Raw genomic sequence first — 23,870 nt, forward strand, 5'->3', positions numbered from 1 at the left:
GCTGGTCTGCCACTTACCAATATTACCAGTACTGCATGTCCATAACATTCTAGGAAAGTTGTTTTCTTAACACTTTTTTGCAGATTTGCATGTCTGTGTTTGCATTTCCCATGATTTTTGATTAAAAAAAATAATAATAAAAAAGAGGTGGTTGTTTTTTGTGCTAGTGAGTTGAGTAAAAAGCCATTTTGTTCACTGTCTAGTGTCGTAATATGCTGTAGATCAGAATATATTTAGCTACAAATGTCATCCATAAAAATGGCAGAATCCAGTAATTACACATTATTTCATTTTCTTTCCTCAAAGAGGAACTGAAAGTGTTCGCATGTAAATTACGAGTTTAATCGTGATTAAATAATTTAATCATTTGACAGCCATTATTTTACATAAAAATGTGTTTGTAACTTCAAGTGAATAGATTGATATTTGCCAGAATATTATTAGATTAAATATTTCATGGTTTTCTTTATTTATTGAAATATAGCAAGTTTATTGTAGATGTAAAAAATGTGTTTGGTTGTGCTGTGGCTTTCATCAGTTACAATCAGCTTCAAATGTTCTGACCACAATCACATGGAACCGAATGAAACTGATATATTGTCAAAGTGAATGGATGAGTTAAAAACGATGACATTTTTTTAATGTAATTAATCTTGAGCTATGTGTTGAATTTGACAATCTTTGATATTGTGGAAATATACTAGATATATAATAATCAATATAATAAAATATTCTTTGCAAACAAAATTAAAATTCTATATTAAATTGTTGCCAACAGAATGGAAATAAAGGTCGAAAATATTCTCTTTAGGTGAGAAATTACAGCTCATTCATCTCTTCAGCCCTCACTCCTCCCCTCTGCAGAGGCAATCATTTCTGCTTATTTTTTATAAACGATAACACACTTTACAAATAATATTTTTCAGTCAAAACAGATTGTGCTGGTCAATTGGTTGCTGTTCTGCTGTCTGCTTTATTTGAGCAACTTATCCCTACTTTCTCTCCCACGCACACAAACAAACTAAAAGAACATTGATATTGTTCTGTGGATTTAGTGCCTGAACCTAATACCTGTAGGCAAGGTTAACCAAATCAACCCTCCTAACAAAATCCCTTCAACTGTCCTATTTAAAACAAATACAGTCAACTGAGCAACAAGCAAATGTAAATCATCAAAATCTCTAAGATTCTGTCACACTTCAGGGGTCTATATAGTAGAGCTGTTTTACTACTGATGTTCCAAACGCCCTGTTATAACTTAGATTATTATTTTATATTATCTTAGATTACAGGGCAAATGTGTAAAAACTGTTGTAAATTCTCGTTAAGTATGTAACATCAAATATATAAATGAATAATCTTAATGAACACTGCCAACCCATAAAACAGAAAAAACACAAATGAGATCTCCTCAACATCTTAAGTGTTTCTCCTAAACACAGCAATGAGATTCAATGGAGAGCAAATTGAGAATTTTGCATAGGCTTCCTGCTTCTATTTATCCCCAGAGAAAGAGACCCCAGTAATCTCACGTTTCCCCTATAGATTGTCAGAAGAGATCTCAACAATGTCTTAAACTGTGTTAAAATGTATATTTATTTTAGATACCATAGTCAATTTTAGCGACTTTCATTACGATTTCAGTATAAACTCAAACATTTCTCATCAAATCCTTTACTATTTTCCTCTAGGAAAACACAATATAATAATGAAACAATCACATGTACATCAACCACTGCACTTTAACTTTATGATCCTTTACTTTATCAACCAAAACATCCTTCCGGGTTGGAGGAACATGTCTATACAGTGTGAATCCTCCAATAGATAAATGGAAGGAAAAACAGATTTTAACACTAGACAGTGCCCCTCTCTCACCTCTCCCAATGGCTGCAGACATTGGGGTCATCAGGGTTGAGGCTCCATGTGCTGATAATGAGGCACAGAACAGCCAGCACATGCAGGGTAAATGGGTAAGCCCCTACCGGCCCCATGACTCCTCCTCTGAGAACGAGAGTGAGAAAAAGAGAGAAAGTGAGAGGCAAGGACATTTTTCGTCCTTTACCATTCTTCTGTGTTGGAGCACTTGCAATTATTGGAAGGAGATATGTTTTTTTATTAATATACAATGCTGATATATTAATGTTTGCACGGCCCTAGTGAGAACCGACCAGTAGCGATTTCTTCGAGTAGGCAAAGGAGGCAGTGCCTCCTCAAACATTTGTGTGAGAAAAATAAACAACTGTCTATAAATAAAATGTGAGCTCGAACAATGTGTAAAGCAGTCATATTTCTGCAGTCCCTCTGTCAAACAACAGAAATGGTGTGCTAGTGAGCCACTTGAGCACTTGCTCTTAAAGGTGGCAGCTCGTGCCATCATGAAACCTACTGTGTTTACCAAGGAGTAGATGACAAATTATCCAAACATAAGATAACAATAAAAATAATAAGCAATCAGATGAATTATACTTGAAATATGCTTGTTGCTGTATTGTCGAAAGTATGAAGCAATATAAAATCAATAGTTAAGATCCAATGCACACACTTGATGAGTCTTTGATTTGATGTAATTTTATAAAAAGTTTTAATATGAACTTACATTACATGTTTTCAGTGTAATTTAAAAGGTATTTAATTTGCCTTTCAGTACAGAAATCTGAATTATAGCAATTAACATATACTGTATACAATATAAAACTACAGTTAATTTTGTTTGGGCATATACATTATGATAATTGATTGATAATAAACTATGATTTAAGGACAATATGTGTAACATATAAGAGAACAGCCATTTTTAGTATTTTTGTTATTTTGTTAAGATGTTGTTGCATTTATGAGGAAGAATGTGACTTTTTTTTTACATAAATTTTTATATGGGTTTAACCGGAAAGCTATGTAAATGTCAACTGGAACTGAAATATGAATTTACATTGGACTTTGAAATAAAAATGCTGAGGTTGCACTCTACCTCCTCATTTTAAAAGTCCACCACAAACCACTGGAACTAATCTGTAATTTAAGTAAATTTTCAGTAAAAATTAGGGCTGGGTAATGATACAGATTTCCTGATTTGATTCCGATTCACAAGTTCTCAGTTTGATTTGATTTGATATTGATTCATTTGGGTATATTTCAGCTATAATGTCCCTTTTTCTTACATATGAAAGAAACTCTCTCCCAGCAAATGCTGTTAATTATACAAGGGACCTTCTAACTAGGTAAATAAAGAAAATATACATTTTACTAATAATATTTAAAAAATGTTTCATTGTTTTGCTGACATTTTAGCTGTTTTTAAAAATGAACAAATCCATGTATTCAATCAATAAATATTATATTATAGTGCATTTAATATATTTGGATACATGTAAATTGTTTAACTGCATATTTTGTACTATGTACAAGTATTTTTATTGATTTGATTAACACATGCAAATAACCGGTACTGTCTCTGTAAAGAGCTGTAAATAAGAGTTTTTAATCAACAACTGACTGTAAAGGGTATTTAAAGGAGACATTATTCAATGAGAAATGGGTTGCGTTTATTTCAAACATCACAAACATTTTACAGTCAACATGCAGTGAAAGGATCTCGCTGCTGAATACTCCACATCTAAACTTCACAATCACTGGTGAGTGAAATCTGAACATTTACCAGCAAGTCGCTAAATATACACGTTTTTAGTCACAAAGTGCAAAATTTGGTTGCAAATGCAAGTGATTTCCTCTCATTATAGTAGAGGGTTGTGCATAGAGTAAAAAATCAATCTTGGGATCTAAGAATCAATATTAAGGTCATTCAAATGGAGATAGCGATGCATTGGAAAATCTATATTTTTATCCACCCCTAGTAAAATCTTGATGTTCATTACACATTCATGAGCGCTGAGCCCTACTTTTTGGTCCTCATTTAAGATTTAAACTGAGGCACTATCCACTGCCATTGCATTGAAAAGACGGACAGAGATATTCATTAAAACATCTCCTTTTGTGTTCAGCATAAAATAGAACGTAATAAGGGTTTGGAATTACATGAGGGTGAGTAAATTATGACACAGTTTTTGGTTAAACTATCCCTTTTATTCACCAAGTGGGCACAGTTATCAGACGATGACGATTATCTCGAAATGGCCAAATATTGTGTAACACTAGTCTTTATGCATATTACGGGAATGCTTGTGTATGTCTGCATTGTATCACTTAAGGTAAAGCTCTGGATATTAGACCCATGACAGAGATGAGGGACTCTTTGAGAACACACAGAGTGAACCGTTTGTTTAAAATGTCAAGATATTTCGGTCACACTTTATATTAGCTGGTCTTAACTACTATGTACTAACATTAAATACATACAAGACTGTGTATTTAACTACATGTTGTTCTGCAAAATGCCCACATTTGCTGCTACTAAGGTTGAGGTATGGGTAGGGTTAGGGTTAAGATTAGGGGTTAGTGTTAGATTTTGGGGTAAGTGTCGGGGTAGGGTTAGGGGTAAATTTAACAGTGAAACTACAAATGTAATTTAATGCAAGAACTTTAAATGCAATTACAATGCAACAACATGTATTTACATAATAAGTACATTACATTGTACTTAAGACCACCTAATATAAAGTGGGTCCGATATCTCATTAGACACATGATGGGAGGTGAGCATGTTTGATGAATTGACATGACAGTGACAGATGTACAAGGGCACATGAATGACACTATTCAAGCATAGGATGGCGAAGCATGGAAGCACTGATTATATTCAACTGCAGGAGGTGTTGTATAAGGCCACAAGAAAAGGAGGTTGGTTAATTGTGCACAACTCTATACTGTTTATTCTGCTCTGATGTGATCAGTCTTATAGGAAGAAATCAAAACTACCATTGTGAGAAAAACTATGTGAATGTTTTGGATAAATTGTTCTGCATAAATTGGTCATAACATTTGAATAACACACAAAAACATCAATGATACATTTTTATTTTCATGTCTTTATTGAATACATTGTGTAAGCATGTAACTCCTGCAACTGTAAAACCACTAACTATCCTGCTGAAGTCTAAGTGAGCATGTAAATGTACACATTTATATAATATTGTGTATTTTATTGGACATCGTGGAAAACTACTGAGGTTGTATCTCTGATACCATGGGCTTCTACACACTCCAACCCGAGGACATCTGCAGGTCGCTCACACGTGAGAGAAAAATCATTATCTCTTTCCCTTACACTTCATAATAGTTCTTTCAAAAGCCGAGGCTGAAGTCATGTTCATTTCTGTAAAAAAGGTTAATTTACACTGACACCCTTTGAAGATTTTATATTCCATGAATATAAAAAAGATTTTATATTATATGAAGATTTTGTAGCTGTGAGACAAATCTATTACAGAACTCTGTCATGATAATATTCTGATCAGCTGTAAAAACAGCTGTTTCCTATTTGATAAAATGTTGATATGTGCAGTTAAGCCTTTATGATTAATTTCTACTCAAACTGTAACCCTGAAATAAATAAAGAAAATTGGTGAATGTAAAAAGTGGTAACTTGCAACTGTCACCTTAAGCAGCTTCTGCCTGACATAAACCTAAAAATACATTTTGTTGGTGTAATATTCAGGTTGATTAATGTATCCAGATTGATTTAGTGATGTTTATTTTTTTACTTGAGTTAGTTTAGATGTTTCAACATGAAGTATATATTTTTTAATTAACATTTTTCAGTGTAGACTGTTAACAAATTGGTAAAATTCAATTGTTATGTTTAATATCTATAACCTTTAAAACTGCTTTTGTTGGTGTAACCTAAAGTACTCAGGTTGATTAAGTCATTTTAAATAATATTATTCGCTTTAATTTAGATTTAATTTGAAAGTTACCACATAAAGCCCATTTTTAGGTTACCTGACAACATATTTCATTACATTCAACATACAAACAAAAAAAAAAGTTAATTTAGACAGGACCACAAACTCAGCCTGGATGTTTAATAGAGTTAGAAATTGTGCATACTATTTAGTGATTGCAGTTTCCACTGATTTGTGTGACTAATCCTTTAATAAAGGCCAATTCTAAAGCATTAGAGTTTCTGACAACACTGAGTGACATCAAAAACATAGAAGTAAATGTATTGTAACATATAGATGGCAAAAGCAATAACACTAGACATGATCAGACCCTTCCTGCTGAAATGAATTCCATGCATTATGAATCACTGATATTCACCGTAAGATCACTTAGCCTTTAATCAAAATGGATCTGCCTCTCTCTGTTATCCCCATAGACTTGCAGTGATTCTTGAGCATGAAACATTTTGCACTGTTCTCGAGCTTTAAGTAGAGTGCCGTAATGAGGCATCTGACATCAAATTATTCTGTGGCTCCTCTTGAAGTGCAGGTTACTCTAATGAACACTGATTTCTAAGAATTAACGCTACATGGATCGGACTGGAGTAATGGTGAATGTGAACGAGAAGAGACAGGAGGAAAAGAGACAGATCCCATTAGGACTCACCTCAGACCAAAGGCTGCAGTCCCTGGAGGTGTCTGCTTTGGAAGATCACTGCTTGCCTGAACCAGACAACCAGACGCAGATGAGCTGGAGACCAGACAGACCGAAAATCAGACTCAAAGTAAAGAGAAGGCACCTGGGCATTGAGAGAAAGAGAGAAGAAACAGTGTGTTCAACTTTAAAACAAGAGAGTACAAGAAAGCAGAGATAGGGTGTAACCGGCAAAAGGGTATATAAGATTGAGAAAAATGAAGGAAGATGATTGATTGACTCTCAGGAGAAGCACTCAGAAAAAACAAGCATTAGATGCTCCCCAATGAAACAGCTTCTAAATCCCTGATATTAAATCTAAACTGTGCCTCCTGTTTGGAGGGCATGAAACATTGGGCTCATTCAACCCCTGCTAACACACAAGGGTGAGAGTTTACATTACCTTAAGAGCATGGAGTGTCATTACTTCTCATCTCCTAGCAAGCACATGAGAGTATTCTCAACAATGACAGAGGAGAACAAGCTATTCATGGCCATTAAAGGCACAATGACAAGTACCGCTGAGCCAACAGCTTGGGTCTAACTAGGAGTCTTATGTTCCTCAGTCTCATTATGTGGATCCTCATTATGCCTGTGTTGGGGCACAGGTCATCTTTACGAGGGTCAGGACACTATGAAAAAAAACCCCGCTATGGATGTCAACAAAAGATGTTGGGCTTTTTTTTCAATATATATTTTCTAGCTCCTTCAGATGCAGAAGAGAGCAGGTGGAGAGCCGCAGGCGAAGACACAGAATGGAAAAAGAGCAGGGAGATATGCTGGAAGCACACTGGAGGGGACAGGCTGTCTGAAAGTGACCTCTTCCACCAGTGCTCTGTCTACATGCTGAAGTGTTCACCTGGCAACCTCTAGAGCTACTTGGTATTCTTTGTCTGGGTTACTCTACGTGTTCACTGGCATGGAAGAAATATGATCAATGCTGCTCAAAATGCTAGAGATTTGCCACTTTGGGATGTGTCTGTATAATGTACAGCAATCGTGTTGTCAATGAATGATTTCAATACACAGTATTGCCACGCCCTCCTCCTCATCACAGTGATATATGTGACTGACAATCTAGTGTAACATATTTATTTCATTTTTCATATGGCAAAAACAAGATTAGTTTTGAGATAAGTAATTTATTACTTTTGGGAGCAATGCTGCAAACACAGAATACTATAGTCTATGCTAAAGCAGCAGCCATTACTAAGTCAATACAATCATCATAATATGCACAGTTGTAATGAAAAGTTACAAACTTTTATATCCAAATGGCCATTTGGTATGTATATGGAGTCAGAAAGAATGAGACAAATTATACAAATGCAGAGGCAAGGAACAGTTTATTTATTAAACACAGCAAGAGCTGGTGAAGTGAAAGCGGTACCCTGCACTAGCTGCAGTGTGGAGGAGGTGTTCATAGGCTTGTGTGCATAGTGGAAGGGTAGAGTGCAGATCTGCAAGGAATCATCTTGGATGAGTAGACCCACCGGAGGATATGTGTCCAGACAGAATGAGGAGCAAATAACAGACCCGTTGGGCACTCGGCTGGTGATGTGGTGTTATGCAGCATGGAATGGACTTTAGCCTCCACGTCCCAGGACACCATGCCCACCACCCAAGAGGCGGGAAGGATGGTATCCGGAGGGATGGTGGAGGTCCCGACTTTAAAACATTGTGACAGAGCTTCAGGCTTGGTGTTTTTAAAGTCCGTATGGTAAGACAAAACAAAATCAAAACGAGATTAATCAAAAATAGTGCCCAATGAGCCTGTCTGGAATTTAGATGCTCATCTCCGCAGAAATATTCAAAATTTTTATGCTCAGTCCAGACCATGAAAGGTACCCCTGAACCCTCTAACCAGAGGTGCCACTCCCCCAAGGCCAACCTGACAGCCAACAATTCCCTATTACCGATATCATAATTCTTTTCAGCTGGGGAAAGTCAGTGTGAGAAAAAGGTGCGGGTGCATCTTCCCATCCGAGGTAAAGTGCTGTGACAGAACAGCACTGACACCGACCTCTGACGCATCCACCTCATGTGTCTGGAGTATTAAGAATGGGAGCAGTTCACAAACGACAGTACAAATTTGCGAACCACAGAAACCTTTGCAAGGACTTAAGGGAATCTGGGATTTGCCAAACTGATCTGACCTTAATCAGATCTTTGCGAACTCCCTCAGACGAGATGATGAACCCCAGGAACAGAACCGATTATGCATGAAAAGCACACTCCTACACCTTAACAAACAGTTGGTTCTCTAGCAGTTGCTGAAGCACCTGCCTGACATGCTGGACATGGACTTTGATATTCTGGGAGAAGATCAGAATTTTGTCTAGGCAAACAAAAACAAATCGATCGACCATGTCCCAATGCATATCATTCACGAACCCCTGAAAGACAGAGGGGGTGTTGACCAAGGCAAAAGGCATGACAGAATATTCGAAGTGCCCCTATGGGCGTTAAAGGCTGTCATAAACTCATCCCCCTGATAAGCGTTGCGTAGGTTAGACGGATGCTCCCTGCAAGAGTTCGAAAGCTGAAGACATTAATGGCAAACGATAGTGATTCTTCACCATGATGTCATTCAGCCCCTGATAATCTATACAGGGCCTAAGCAAGCCATCCTTCTCCACAAAGAAGAATCCTGCCACTGCAGGGGAAGAGGAAGAATGGATGAGACCAGCTGCCAGAGAATAATTAATGTATTTATTCATGGCCTCCCTCTTGGGAGCAGAGAGCGAATATAACAGACCTCGTGGAGGAGAAGTGCCTGGGAGCAGATAGACTGCCCAATCATACGGGCGATAAGGAGGAAGGGTCACAGCATGACTGAACATGATATGTTCACATATCATGGTATACCATAGGTACTCTGGATAAATCCGTTGTTTCATCCTGAAAAGACACACAAGACTGGACAAGGGAATCAGCAGAGTTAAGACAATGGAAAAGACAATATGGACTCCAGGCAAGAACAGAGTTGGTAACCCGTCAAAATGTGGATTGTGTATTACCAACCATGGGTACCCTAGCTCCTCAAGTGCAGAGGGGGAGCAGACCAGCAGGAAGGACAGCTGTTCAGAGTGGTTGCCCGTGATGAGGGTGAGCTGCTTAGTAGAATGGGTGACAATGGCCAGGAACATGCCGCTGATGGAATAAGCCATGATCCGCTTGGTCAGTATCACCAATGGAATCCGCCATCTGGAAGCCATGGAGGCATATAGGAAATCTTCTCCTCTGCTCCGGAGTCCACCAAGGCAGAGACAGAGTGAGTGGTTGTTCCGTGCTGCAGCTGGGCCGGGAGAAGAGGTCGTTGTGTGGGGTTTTTGCTCAGTGGAGTTATGCTCACCAGTAACCCCTGTCCTACCCACAAGCATGAGCTTTTACTGAGCAATTGGCGATGATGTGACCAGTGCAATAGAGACAAAGTCCCTTGGTCATGCAAAACTGTCCTCCCAATCTGCATGGGTTCCACATTGGACTGCTGTTCCAATGGCCCCGTCGCAGGAGTGGGAGGAAGGTAACGGTCGGCTTACATACAATACATCCGGAAAGTATTCACAGCGCTTCACTTTATGTTACAGTCTTATTTCAAAATTGATTAAATTAATTATTATCCTCAAAATTCTACAAACAATACCCCATAATAACAACGTGAAAGAAGTTTGTTTGAAATCTTTGCAGATGTATTAAAAATGAAAAAATCACATGTACATAGGTATTCACAGCCTTTTCCATGACACTCAAAATTGATATCAGGTGCATCCTGTTTCCATTTATTATCCTTGAGATGTTTCTACAACTTGATTGGAGTCCACCTGTGGTAAATGCAGTTGATTGGAAATTATTTGGAAAGGCACACACCTGTCTATAAACGGTCCCACCGCTAACAGTGCATGTCAGAGCACAAACCAAGCCACAAAGTCCAAAGAATTGTCTGTAGACTTCCGAGACAGGATTGTAACGAGGCACAGATCTGGGGAAGGGTACAGAAACATTTCTGCAGCATTGAAGGTCCCAATTAGCACAGTGGGGATTTATCATCCACAGTGGGGATTTATCATCCATAAATGGAAGAAGTTTGGAACCACCAGGACTCTTCCTAGAGCTGGCCGCCCGGCCAAACTGAGCGATCGGGGGAGAAGTCAGGGAGGTGACCAAGAACCCAATGGTCACTCTGACAGAGCTCCAGCATTTCTCTGTGGAGAGAGGAGAACCTTCCAGAAGAACAACCATCTCTGCAGCACTCCACCAATCAGGCATGTATGGTAGAGTGGCCTGACGGAAGTCACTCCTCAGTAAAAGGCACATGACAGCCCTCCTGGAGTTTGCCAAAAGACACCTGAAGGACTCTCGGACCATGAGAAACAAAATTCTCTGGTCTGATGAAACAAAGATTGAATTCTTTGACCTGAATGGCAAGCATCATGTCTGGAGGAAACCAGGCACCGCTCATCACCTGGCCAATACCATCCCTACAGTGAAGCATGGTGGTGGCAGCATCATGCTGTGGGGATGTTTTTCAGCGGCAGGAACTGGGAGACTAATCAGGATCGAGGGAAAGATGAATGCAGCAATGTACAGAGACATCCTTGATGAAAACCTGCTCTAGAGCACTCTGGACCTCAGACTGGAGGGAAGGTTAATCTTCCAACAGGACAATGACCCTAAGCACACAGCCAGGATAACAAAGGAGTGGCTACGGGACAACTCTGTGAATGTCCTTGAGTGGCCCAGCCAGATCCCAGACTTTAACCCCGGTCGAACATCTCTGGAGAGATCTGAAAATGGCTGTGCACCGATGCTCCCCATCCAACATGATGGAGCTTGAGAGGTCCTGCAAAGAAGATTGGGAGAAACTGCCCAAAAATAGGTGTGCCAAGCTTGTAGCATCATACACAAAAAGACATGAGGCTGTAATTTGTGCCAAAGGTGCTTCAACAAAGTATTGAGCAAAGGCTGTGAATACTTATTTACATGTGATTTTTTCTTTCCGTTTTACATTTTTAATAAATTTGCAAAGATTTCAATCAAACTTCTTTCACATTGTCATTATGGGGTATTGTTTGTAAAATTGAGGAACATTATGAATTTAATCAATTTTGGAAAAAGGCTGTAACATAACAAAATGCAGTGGGGAACAGTGTGAGCAGGAGAAGCGTTGAGGAAAGTGAAACAACAGGCTGGAATGTAACCACAACCCAGGCACAAACAGCGAAAACTGGAACCAATACAGAGAACATGATACTGGACTGACTAGGGCAGAGAGAGAGAGAGAGAGAGAGTGGTAAGTAACAAAACACAACAACAATCGAGCAACGAACACAAAACTGAGTGAGGTAAATATAGGCAGTGAACTAATAGCGATCAGGTGCCGCTGAAAGTTGGAGCGATCAGCGTTCCCATGGAAATAATCAGGGTTGCCATGGCATGAGCCAGATGCACCTGAATAATCAGAGGAAAAACATAATCAAACTGGTACAATACAGCGGACTCACCGAGACAGTGGCATACGGTGTCAAATTAATATACTTTTGTGAACCCAGCCAAAGACTAGCCACAAGGACAGCATGCAAAATTTATTTGAATTTTGAATTAAATCTAAAAAATAATGATGTGAATGAACTGCACTAAATCAACTAGAAACTCCATCAGTAGCAGAAGTTACAGCCAGTTGCAAGAAAACATTTAGGTTAAGAAACCCCTTGGCGACAACAGCTTTCCAATTATTACTAAGGGATTTGTTAACTTGTGGTCTATCTTGGAACCAAGAATTTCAATGCGCTTATGAAAGACATCACTGCCTTCAGCTTACAGTGATTGGCTGTCCAGTGTTGTCTCTCATTTGCATACATTTGAGACTTTTTCTACTTCTTGACACTCTCACACTTTGCTCTGTTCTCCTGTCAATGCTCCTATAGAGAATTAATTGTGAACACCTTCTAAGCTCCACTCTTAATGCACTGGTGGACGGTTTGTCTGTGGAGTAGTCTGTGCAGCACCATAGAAATGCTGCCAGTTTGACAACAGAGATAAACAAAGATCTGACGGTGGTATTCTAATCCAAAACTCTGACTCATTGCTCATAGTCTGCTCATGTTCTGTAGGATTTACATAATAGACAGGTCATAGAATCCTATGGGAAAACTCTATGAACAAACCACAATCTGATTTCTTCTGTTTATTAGTGGCAAGATAGGGGTGCAAAATGGGATTGAATATATTACCCAAATAACACCCTCAGGGTAGAATGTATAGACACATCACTGGAGTCATTACATAACATAATGAAGTGTGTAATTGAAAGCTAACTGAATTGAAGGTGAGAGTTAGATTGAAATGAATGTGGAATTTAATGTAAATAATACAAAGGGAAACTGTAGCGTAATTGTATCTTCCTATATGAGTAGACCTCTCACACCTAGCTATAAGGTGATGAAGGTACATTTTTCAGCACACTAAGCAAACTATTGAATCAGCAAATCTTGTCAGAGGATAATTTGATTACTATTAATGAAGTTATATTAGAATAAAAACAGCACCCCTCCATCATACTTCATTGCATCTGGATTGATTTTCCAATAATCACTCCCACACAAACAGCTCAGTGTAATTGAAATGGCAAAATGCATTATGCTCGTTTCTGTTGGCATGTATTTTAGCAGTTCTAACATTTAATGACAATGATACGACAAATGGGTGACAGTTTTCCGTGTTACTGAAATATGGAGCCATACATTCTGTTATTTCTCATAACTGAGACTGTACACACAGAACAATACCCTAAAACTCAAATCAATATGGTTGGCTGTGGTGTGTGTATGTCCTCTCCTCTGCCTGCCCGGCATTCACAATAGAAACAACATGTTTCATTGTCTTCAGTTATCTATATTTCACACACTAAAAATTCCATTCCTAAAACTCCATGTGTAAAGAGTTTTGGCTTCTTTCATCTGGCTGCAAAGAGGCACACTTAGTTTTGTAGGATTCGCAAAAGAGAATTAACACTGCATTTGTTTTTATAGACTGCTTTTGTACAAAAAAACATTGGAAAAATTCACACAATTAGTGTTTGGGATTGCCAACTAAGTCTGGGTTTTAACAACCACCTCACATTACAAAACATGTTGAGATACGTAATACACGATTCAATATATATTGTGATTCATCATGATATCATAATTGAATACCAATTGAAATTGGTCATGCAGGTTCAGTTTCATTCTCTCTCATGCCCCATCTGAGCACACTGAGAAACACTGATCTCAGAGTTTGTGTTTGTTTAGACAACCTGAACCTTCTTCAATATTAAAATATTGTAAATAAAATTATTACACAAATAGATTAATAAAAATGTTGATACAGGGATCTAAAGTATCAATATAGTATTGTGAGAAAAAGCACAACAATATTTTCATATATGATTGTTTTGCCACAGCCCTATTTACAACCGTACTGTACTAATGGGTGTGACTCTCAAATTGTCCTGTTCATACATAAGTCAACTCCCTTTTCTATTCTTGCGATATCCATGAATAATATAAAAAATAGGAACTTCCATAAAGCCATAAAGTGTTTTATCACAAATAACAGTTATTTAACTCCAATGAATTTCAATTAAGGCCAGAATTCATCCATCAATTGTTACGTTTGGTTCGCGCTCGGATCACAAAACCGACGAAAGCAGCTCTGATGGAAGACAGCGATTAGATCTAAAACCATTAGATGACACCCAGCTCATATCTCCATCTCTTTGAGTTATGCAACACATACAGAACAAGCTGTGAATGCTGTTCCAGACTCTTGTGTCCTTTAAAACACTCAAACCAGCTCTCTAAATTTCCACCCTGTCAAACAAGGGAGACATTGACATGATTCAAGACATGCACATATTACAGCTCAATGCAATTAACTGACCAATTCCCTGATGCCCCTGTATCCGAGCCCCTCTTTGAGTGATATTCTTGGTGCGCTGGCAGCTCTCACAACGATAAAGTAAAATCAGTTCACACAGGAGTCATGACCATATCTTAAGTTTATGTCAGTATGTCATCATGGTATGGTTATTTATTTCTGTCTTCATTTAAGAGAAGCTACAGAAGAGTCCATTTACATATAATCATTTTGAAAGTGATGTGATTGCTGCCTTTGGAGTGAATGCTCAGATTGGAATTGCTGACATGATACAGTGCGTGTTAACTAGGAATTGCAGTTAATGATTGATTACCTATACAGAATGAAGTTCTGGTTTTACCATATTTGATTTACTGTGTTGAGATTTGGGGACACAACTACAAAAGTTCATTACATTCACTTTCTGTTCTCCAAAAAAGAGCAATAAGAATTATTCATAATGCTGAGTATAGGGAACACACTCATGCATTATTCATACAGTCAAAATTATTAAAATTCACAGATCTTGTGAAGTATCAATCAGCCCAAATAATGTTTAAAGCTAAAAATAATATATTGCCAAGAAATATTCAAATATTATTCAGGGTAAGAGAGGGAGGTTATAATTTAAGGGGACACATAACTTCAAAGTTAACAGAATTCGGACAACTAGAAAAAGTTTTTGTATCTCCAGCTCTGGAGTAAAGCTATGGAATAGTCTCAATGATGAACTAAAGCAATGTCCAAACATAAATCAGTTTAAAAATAGGTATAAAGATATTGTCTTCAAGAGATACAGGGATGAAGAATGGGGTGAATAATCAATGAGTGTTTTGGGGCTAGTAATTATTTTTCGTTTCTTTGTGTTATTATTATTATGTCATTTCTTTTTCTGAGCTACTGATATTTCTAAGTTATTCTTCTATATTGTTTATTTAATTATTATTTTCCTTGTTTAAATAATTGATAATTTATTTAATATTATTATTTTTTCTTTTTTGTTTTTCTTTTTTTCTTGAATTATTTTTCTTTGCTTTGGGGTATAATAAAGTAGATTTATGATGGAACGTGGGTCGATTTATGGTAAGCTTTTGAATTATGGATAGGGGGTGGGATTAAATAAGTTTTTTTTTCTTCTTCCCACTCCTTTTCGAATATGTAATGGACAAAAAGAAAAAAAAAAAAAAAGTCTTTGACTGTAACCATATTAATTAATTTGTTTTATTGTGTTATTGGAATTATTTTGATTTGTTTGCTTGATTTTATTTTCTTGTCAGATGTTCTTTTGCATAAATTCGAAATATAAAAAAAAAAAAAAAAAAGTTCTACTACATGTTTCCTACCATCTTGTGACTTATGTCTTTAAACACAGAACTTGTTTGTTTTTTCTCTCAACTAAAATGCACAAGATAATGTAGTAAAATCATGGACTTTTGCACAAATTTTTGCATATCCAAAATTGAATTTAATCTTATTTTATATTACGAACATTCTGTTTATATATACCTTAAACACTGAAATCTGATCAAAATATCTGTTTACATGTGCAGATGTATTTTCAACCAAATTTCTGCACATGTGAACCACAGAATTTAGCATTAATGTTACCACGGCAAAAAGAGGCTTGTGAGATCTGTCAGTGTTCCTACATGTCAGAAAAGTAACTGACTATGCTAAAATGTCCCAATGTGCTCTTATGTCCTCAAGGTAGCGTTGTGTCTCACCTCAATCTGTGTGGCGGAGGACGAATCTCAGCTGCCTCCGCGTCTGAGACCGTGTCTGAGACTGCTTGTTGAGGGCATAACCGCGGAGACATTGCACATGGAGGCTTCACGCCATCCACCGTGGCATCCACGCACAACTCACCATGCGCCCCACCAAGAGTGAACCACATTATAGTTATCATGAGGAGGTTACCCCGTGTGACTCTACCCTCCCTAACAACTGGGCCAATTTGGTTGCTTAGGAGATGCGGCTGGAGTAAATCAGCATGCCCTGGGATTCTAACTAGCAAACTCCAGGGGTGGTATCCAGCATCTTTACCACTGAGCTACCCAGGCCTTCTACTGAGTACACTAATTTAAAAAAAATATATATATGTATATCTAAAAATATGCCAAGGATGCTTTCCTCTTATTTGTTTAACTTCACTTAACAAAAATCAGTAATTAGATGTAGTGTCCTGAAATTCTAACTTGATTAAACATATTAGCCTCTACCCATTCCTCCTCTTATAACTAGACATTACTGGATAAGAGTACTTATTAAAGATTGGCGGGTAGGCATGCACTGCATTCCAAATGTGAAATTACCAGTAGTCAGATTCAAAGATTTACAATAATTTAAGAAATGAAATCAGATCTGCACCACCTTTTTTTGGGGGTCTGCTGGAACCAGAAACCAGAAACATTGAGCATGATGTCTAACTCTGCAATAAATTGAATGCTTACATCTTTTTATTTGTTTCCCTGTCTCAACCTCGAAACTCCTATCCTGAGGTCACCAGAACCGGCTGGATCCAGCACCATTCATGCTTCATGTTGGACTCCACTGTTACATGTCGCAGAATGATGATGACTAAATGCAGCCGGTGTCAGCCAGACATCACTTCAGTCTATTATGATGGACTTCAGGGGATGAAATTATGCCAACTCCACCTGCATCACCTCGGTCTATTGATGGACTACAATCTTGAAATGGAATGCTTAGACTAACTATTGCAAACAAAAGCTTCATCAGCCAATTAACAAGGACAATTGCATCTATGTGAACTTCTGCAATTAATCAAGATGGACTTCAAAGACTTTGGTCATTAATCTTACAGTTCAAACACAATCAATGTTTAATCATTTTAAACCATGATTTTACATATACATAATTAATATTTACATTCATAATGTTAGCCAGAGGGGAACTGGCCCCCACAGTGAGTCTGGTTTCTCCCAAGGTTATTTTTCTCCATTAATCTACATCTTATGGAGTTTTGTGTTCCTTGCCACAGTTGCCTACAACTTGCTCACTGGGGTTATTAATACAATTATCATTTAATTATTCTTAAACACTATTAAAAATCGTATTTTGTCTAAATTACACAATGATGATTCATCGACTTTATAGACATTAATTACAGTTTTATCGTCTGTTAATGCTGATATTCTGTAAAGCTGCTTTGAAACGATGTGTGTTGTGAAAGGCGCTATACAAATAAAGTTGACTTGACTTGACTTGACCTTTTTTTTTAACTGGATAGAAATTTCATTTGGATTCAGCTCCTAATTGCAAAGTTTACATAAAGTCTTTTCATTCCGATTGAGTTATCAGTTGGATTATTAAAAACATATTATTAGGTTGCATGTTCATGGAACGAATAGGTAGGTTTCTTTACCAAGATAGAAAAATCTGGATTTTCTATGGTACTATGATTATCGCTGATAACAGTCTCTCAACGTAAAGGTCATAGACTTTATCTCCCAAGGACCACACAATTGACCCTGTAGTATCTGCTGAAGATAGTCTTGTCTCATTAGGAGGCAACATTAAGAGGGCAATGGTCTGTTAAATTTCTGTGGCCAAGCATTCCCTTTATCTATCTGAATGATCAGTGTGTGTGTGTGTGTGTGTGTGTGTGTGTGTGTGTGTGTGTGTGTGTGTGTGTGTGTGTGTGTGTGTGTGTGTGTGTGTGTATTAATGCAAGATGTAAGTGCTCAGGCATGCTTTACCTTTGCCAATGGTTATCTCCACATATCAGGTTCAACAGGAATTCATCTCTCATGATTTTGTGTACCTAATCTTTCCATCAGGATCAAATCTTGAGAAACACAAGTAACAAAGACAAAGGGCTTTTAAGATAAACAAACCCCAACAATATTCTTAAAAGGGAAAACAAACCGAATCAACAGATAAGCCAATCTCTGAAATCAGCAGCACTCTCTCCTGGATAAATTGAATGTGGATAAGAGAGCGTAAACCTGAAAAAGATAGCGAGGGAACTTTGCAAAAGCTCTAGGTCATTTAACTGGAACTTAATTCTGGGCACATGGATAATTCATGTAGCAACCACTTATTATCATGACCCTCATAAATCAAACAATGTGGCTCCTCGAACCACCACTGAGCTCAGCCACAGCCCGCTAATCTCAATGCCATCCTTCATTTCTGTAACCTTTCCATATCCACAGTCTACACCTCAAGACAGAACTGAATAAGAGGGGACAGGCCTCTCATCCTGTTCGTATTTAACCTGTTTATGCAAGGAATGAAGCAAACTTTATCTCTCCTGTCATGGTGCATGGTGTCATCTTACACAGGCTTTTAAGGCTTTCTAATTTAGGACAATATGGTTTCAGAACATTGGAGATTCAAATAGGTTGAAATCTGGTCAATTGGACCACAATTTAACATTAAAATTACTTTAAAAAATGTGGCCCAATTTGCCTGAATGCACACTACACCACATGGCCAAAAGTATGTGGACACACCCTTACTTTTTGTCATTCTACCTTGTATCTCATTTTATGTTCAAAGGATGAAAGTCATATGTGTTTGGAATAAAATGAGACTAAACTTATTTGACTAAAGTTGAAAACAAGATTGCATGCCCTGACGTTGGAAAAAATAAGGAGTTAAGATCAACACTAATGAGGGACAATTTATATATATCAGCGCTCACATACTGCTTGTTAATGTACCTTGTTCATTTGCTTTGGCACACCCTTTGTTATGTCAAACACACCAAGTGTTACTCTCTTAATTAGATTTATTTTAAGTGACTAAAGCCCTTTATCCTGAACTATGGGCTGAGCCACAGTTCTAAAAACAAGAAGTAGAAAACTGGCTTAATTAAAGGTGCTGTGTGTAGGAATCCATTGTGAGCAGCCACTGGCTCCTAAACTGAAACATTAAGGAGCAGAATGGCTGTTTTTAGTCACCAAATCACAGACTTTAGATTTCTGTTTAGAAACAAGATAGAAAGAAGAAGAAAAGGAAGACAGCAGATCACCGTTAATCAATGGTTTAATAAATGTACTGTATATATAGTTGAGAAGATAAGATTGCATTTCCTTTTGTTTCATAAATGTTCACACCCCTTTCATAATTTATACAAATTCAAGAGATAAAAGATTTGGGGCCTGGCTAGCTCAGGAAGAAAAGACACTGAATACCACCACTGGAGTTGCAATTTTGAATCCAGGGTGTGATGAGTGACTCAAGTCAGGCTTCCTAAGGAACCGATTGTCCCGGTTGCTAGGGTGGTAGAGTCACGCACCAATATGGTTCTTGCTCTCGGTGGGGCGCGTGGTGAGTTGTGTGTGGATGCTGCTGAGAATAGTGTGAAGCCTCCACACGTGCTAGATCTCCGTGGTAACATGCTCAACATGCCATTTGACTCTCCGATCTACATTAAAACAGACTCCGCCTTTGGTTTCCTTTCGTCGTAAACTCTGTTCTCTTTCACCCTCATGCTTTTCCACTGCTGTCTCTACCTGTCTTCACACACAAAATGTAAACACTGCCACAGACATACTAAGCTCTACTTTAACAAACTGCCTAGACAGCATCTGTCCTCTCTCCTCTAGGCCAGTACATTCTACACCACCCAGCCCCTGGCTCTCTGACGTCCTTCGTGTACATCGGACTGGCCTCAGGGTAGCTGAGAGAAGATGGCGAAAATTTTATAATCCAGCAGGTCTAGGTAAGTATCAGTCTCTGCTTGTAACTTTTTCAGATAACGTTAAATCTGCAAAAACGTCCTATTACCAGAACAAGATTAACAGCACCACAGACAATTGTAGCTTGTTTAGAACATTCAACACACTTCTTTGTCCTCCCTCTCCACCACCTGACACATCACTGACTGTTACAACCATTAACAATACATTCTCAGCACCACACCCTGTCAAACACCTGTCTCTCCTCTGACTGACACTGAGGTCTCTAAACTCCTCCCCTCCAAACACCCCACCACCTGTTCCCTTGACCCCATTCCTTCTCACCTTCTCCAGGCCATCTTTCCATCCATCCTACCTGCACTCACAAACATAATTAACACATCTCTACTTACAGGCACTTTTCCCACTACATTTAAGCAGGCTCAAGTAAACCTGCTGCTAAAAAAACCTGCACTTAACTCCACACAGGTAGAACAATACAGACCAGATTCTCTCATCCCATCCATGGCAAAAACGCTTCAAAGCGCAGTTTTCGATCAAATCTCTCACAGAACAAGCTGCTATATGGCAATCAGTCAGGCTTCAAAAGTGGACACTCCACAGAGGCTGCCCTGATGTCTGTCTCTGAGTCACTGAGATGAGTAAAAGCTAAATCCAGATCATCCATCCTGATTCTGCTGGACCTTTCTGTAGCCTTTGACACAGTCAACCATCAGATCTTACTCTCCACCCTCTCTTCGCTGGGCATCACAGGAACTGTGCTTGACTGGTTTAATTTCTATCTCTTAGGAAGGTCCTTCAAGGTAGCCTGGAGAGGTGAGGTGTCCAAGCCACATCAGCTACTTACTGGGGTACCTCGAGGTTCAGTGCTTGGGCCACTTCTCTTCTCTACATACACAACATCACTGGGACCCATCATTCAGGCACATGGTTACTCTTACCACAGCTACGCAGATGACACGCAGCTCTACTTGTCTTTCCAGCCCAACGACACCACAGTGACCGCTTAAATCGCTGCCTGTCTGGGCAAAATTTCACAGACTACATCTCAAAGACAGCAAGATCATGTAGATTTACGCTCTACAATATCAGGAAGACAAGACCCTTCCTCTCTGAACATGCCACACAACTTCTTGTTCAGTCACTTGTCATAACTAGACTGGACTACTGTAACGCTATCATTGCAGGCTTCCCAGCATGTGCATTTAGACCCCTGCAAATGATCCAGAATGAACCAAATGAATGAACCAAAGAGAGCACATGTTACACCACTCCTTGTCTCTCTTCACTGGCTGCCTGTTGCTGACTCACTTTCTGTCTTCAATAAATGGCTAAAAACACATCTTTCATACCACCGTCTGCTTAAGAAAGTCGATAAATGATGAGATGTGCAGATGACGAGAGATATACGATGAGATATATATACACACACAACTCTGGAAAAGATTAAGAGACCACTGCAAAATGATCAGTATCGTTTGGTTACGTATGTAACCTCCGTTCCCCAAGGGAGGGAACGACACGTTGTGTCGGAGAAGCGACACTAAGGGTCTCTCTTGAGCACCGATATTCACCTCTGATCTATTGAAAAGGGCCAATGGGAGTTGGCAGTCAGTATTTGCATACCCCACCCCGGACATACGGGTATTTAAGCGGGGCAAATACGGGAGTTCATTCAGGATTTTTCTGAGGAGCCGGAAATGGTCAGGGCTCGCACTGGACACAGCAACGAAAGGGCTGGGTCTGCCTCCTCCCGGGGCAGCGCTTGCAGGTTCACTACCTGATCTCGGAATGGTGTGGTAGGAACCTTGGGCACATAGCCCGGTCGCGGTCTTAGGATCACAGACGTATCTGCCGGACCGAACTCCAGGCAAGTGTCGCTGACAGAGAACGCTTGCAGGTCCCCGACCCTCTTGATGGAGGCGAGCGCGATCAGCAGGGCCGTCTTAAGAGAGAGGGCCCTGAGTCCAATTGATTCAAGCGGCTCGAAGGGAGGTCTCTGGAGTCCTGCCAAGACTACCGAGAGATCCCAGGAGGGCACTAGGCCTGGCCGGGAGGGATTCAACCTCCGGGCGCCTCTCAGGAACCTGAGGATCAGGTCGTGCTTGCCCAAAGACTTGCCGTCTACAGGATCGTGGTGGGCGGCAATGGCGGCAACATACACCTTGAGGGTGGACGGGGACAGCCTCCTGTCCAGCCTCTCCTGTAGGAACAGGAGAACTGACTTGATAGCTCATCTCTGCGGGTCTTCAGTTCGGGAAGAACACCAATCTGCGAACAAGCGCCACTTTAGGGCGTGAAGGTGCCTGGTAGAAGGAGCTCTGGCTTGGTTGATTGTATTCACAACGGTCGCCGGTAAGCCGGCTAGCTCTTCCGCGTCCCGTCCAGGGACCAGACGTGGAGGTTCCAGAGGTCTGGGCGCGGGTGCCAGAGCGTGCCCCGTCCCTGAGAGAGGAGGTCCTTTCTCAGGGGAATTCGCCAGGGAGGAGCTGTCGCGAGAAGCCTGAGTTCCGAGAACCAAGTCCGAGTGGGCCAGTAGGGGGCCACTAACGTGACTTGCTCCTCGTCCTCCCTGACCTTGCACAGCACCGGTGCAAGAAGGCTCACTGGGGGAAATGCGTACTTGCGCAGCCCCGAGGGCCAGCTGTGTGCCAGCGCGTCTGTCCCGAGGGGAGCCTCTGTTAGGGCATACCAGAGCGGGCAGTGGGAGGTTTCCTGGGAGGCAAACAGGTCTACCTGGGCCTTGCCGAATCGTTCCCAAATCAGCTGGACCGAATGGGGGTGAAGCCTCCACTCCCCGCCGGGCAGGCGTTGTCGTGATAGCGCGTCCGCTACGACGTTGAGCTTGCTGGGGATGTGAGTGGCACGCAGCGACTTGAGTCGCTGCTTGCTCCATAGGAGGAGACGGCGGGCGAGTTGTGACATGTGGTGGGAGCGTACGCCGCCTTGGCGATTTATGTACGCCCCCACTGTGGTGCTGTCCGATCTCACGAGGACATGTTTGTCTCGAACTAACGGGAGGAACTTCCTGAGACAAAGAAGGATGGTCAACAACTCCAGGCAATTGATGTGCCAACGCAGCGGGGCCCCTTTCCAACGGGGAGGGGAACTTTCGTAAAGACGCGAGGGGACAGAGACAGGCCGAAGGGGAGGACTTTGTACTGGAACGCCTGGCCGTCGAACGCGAACCGTAAGAAGGGTCGGTGTCGTGGCAGAATTGAGACGTGGAAGTACGCGTCCTTCAGGTCTACCGCTGCGAACCAATCTAGATGCTGAACGCCAGCCAGAATATTTCTCTGCGTGAGCATTTTGAACGGGAGTTTTAACAGGGCCCGATTGAAAACTCGCAGGTCCAGGATTGGTCGTAAGCCGCCGCCTTTCTTGGGTACAATGAAGTAAGGGCTGTAGAAACCCTTCCTCATTTCGGTTGGAGGGACGGGCTCTACCGCGCCCTTGGCTAAGAGGGTCGTGATTTCCGCAGACGCCCCTGAAGGGGGGTGGGAGCCGGGCAAACTGAATTGCGTGACCGAGTGGAATGGTCCGGTGCAGCCAGCGTGATGCATTGGGAAGCGAAAGCCACGCTTCCCAGCTCTACGCTAGGGGCACCAAAGGGACGAGTATTTTGGACGTACCCGGCGGGGCCTCGCAGCGGGGCGGAACAGGTAATGCATCGTCGGGCGGCTTCGTTGCGGCCTGAGGCTGAGGTGCTGAGAATAGACTCAAAGCACTTACCTTGCTCCGCGCACCCGGCAGGGAGCGGGTTCGTGA

The 23,870-nt window shown here is 40.4% G+C and overlaps 1 protein-coding gene across 3 annotated transcripts in view; it reads right to left on the reverse strand.

Annotated features, from left to right (window-relative positions):
* Nucleotides 1–23,870, reverse strand: part of LOC127623232 (multiple epidermal growth factor-like domains protein 11) — a 159,920-nt gene that overhangs the window by 116,025 nt on the left and 20,025 nt on the right. For all 3 annotated transcript variants that reach the window (XM_052097574.1, XM_052097576.1, XM_052097573.1), the window contains exons 2-3: nucleotides 6,508–6,640; nucleotides 1,879–2,004 (exon numbers count right to left, since the gene is read on the reverse strand). In XM_052097574.1, the coding sequence (XP_051953534.1) occupies nucleotides 1,879–1,994 (116 nt within the window). In that variant the 5' untranslated portion in view covers nucleotides 1,995–2,004; nucleotides 6,508–6,640. The remainder of the gene's footprint in view (nucleotides 1–1,878; nucleotides 2,005–6,507; nucleotides 6,641–23,870) is intronic.

This window comes from Xyrauchen texanus, chromosome 29 (genome assembly GCF_025860055.1).
Source record: "Xyrauchen texanus isolate HMW12.3.18 chromosome 29, RBS_HiC_50CHRs, whole genome shotgun sequence".
Taxonomy (NCBI): Eukaryota; Metazoa; Chordata; class Actinopteri; order Cypriniformes; family Catostomidae; genus Xyrauchen; species Xyrauchen texanus.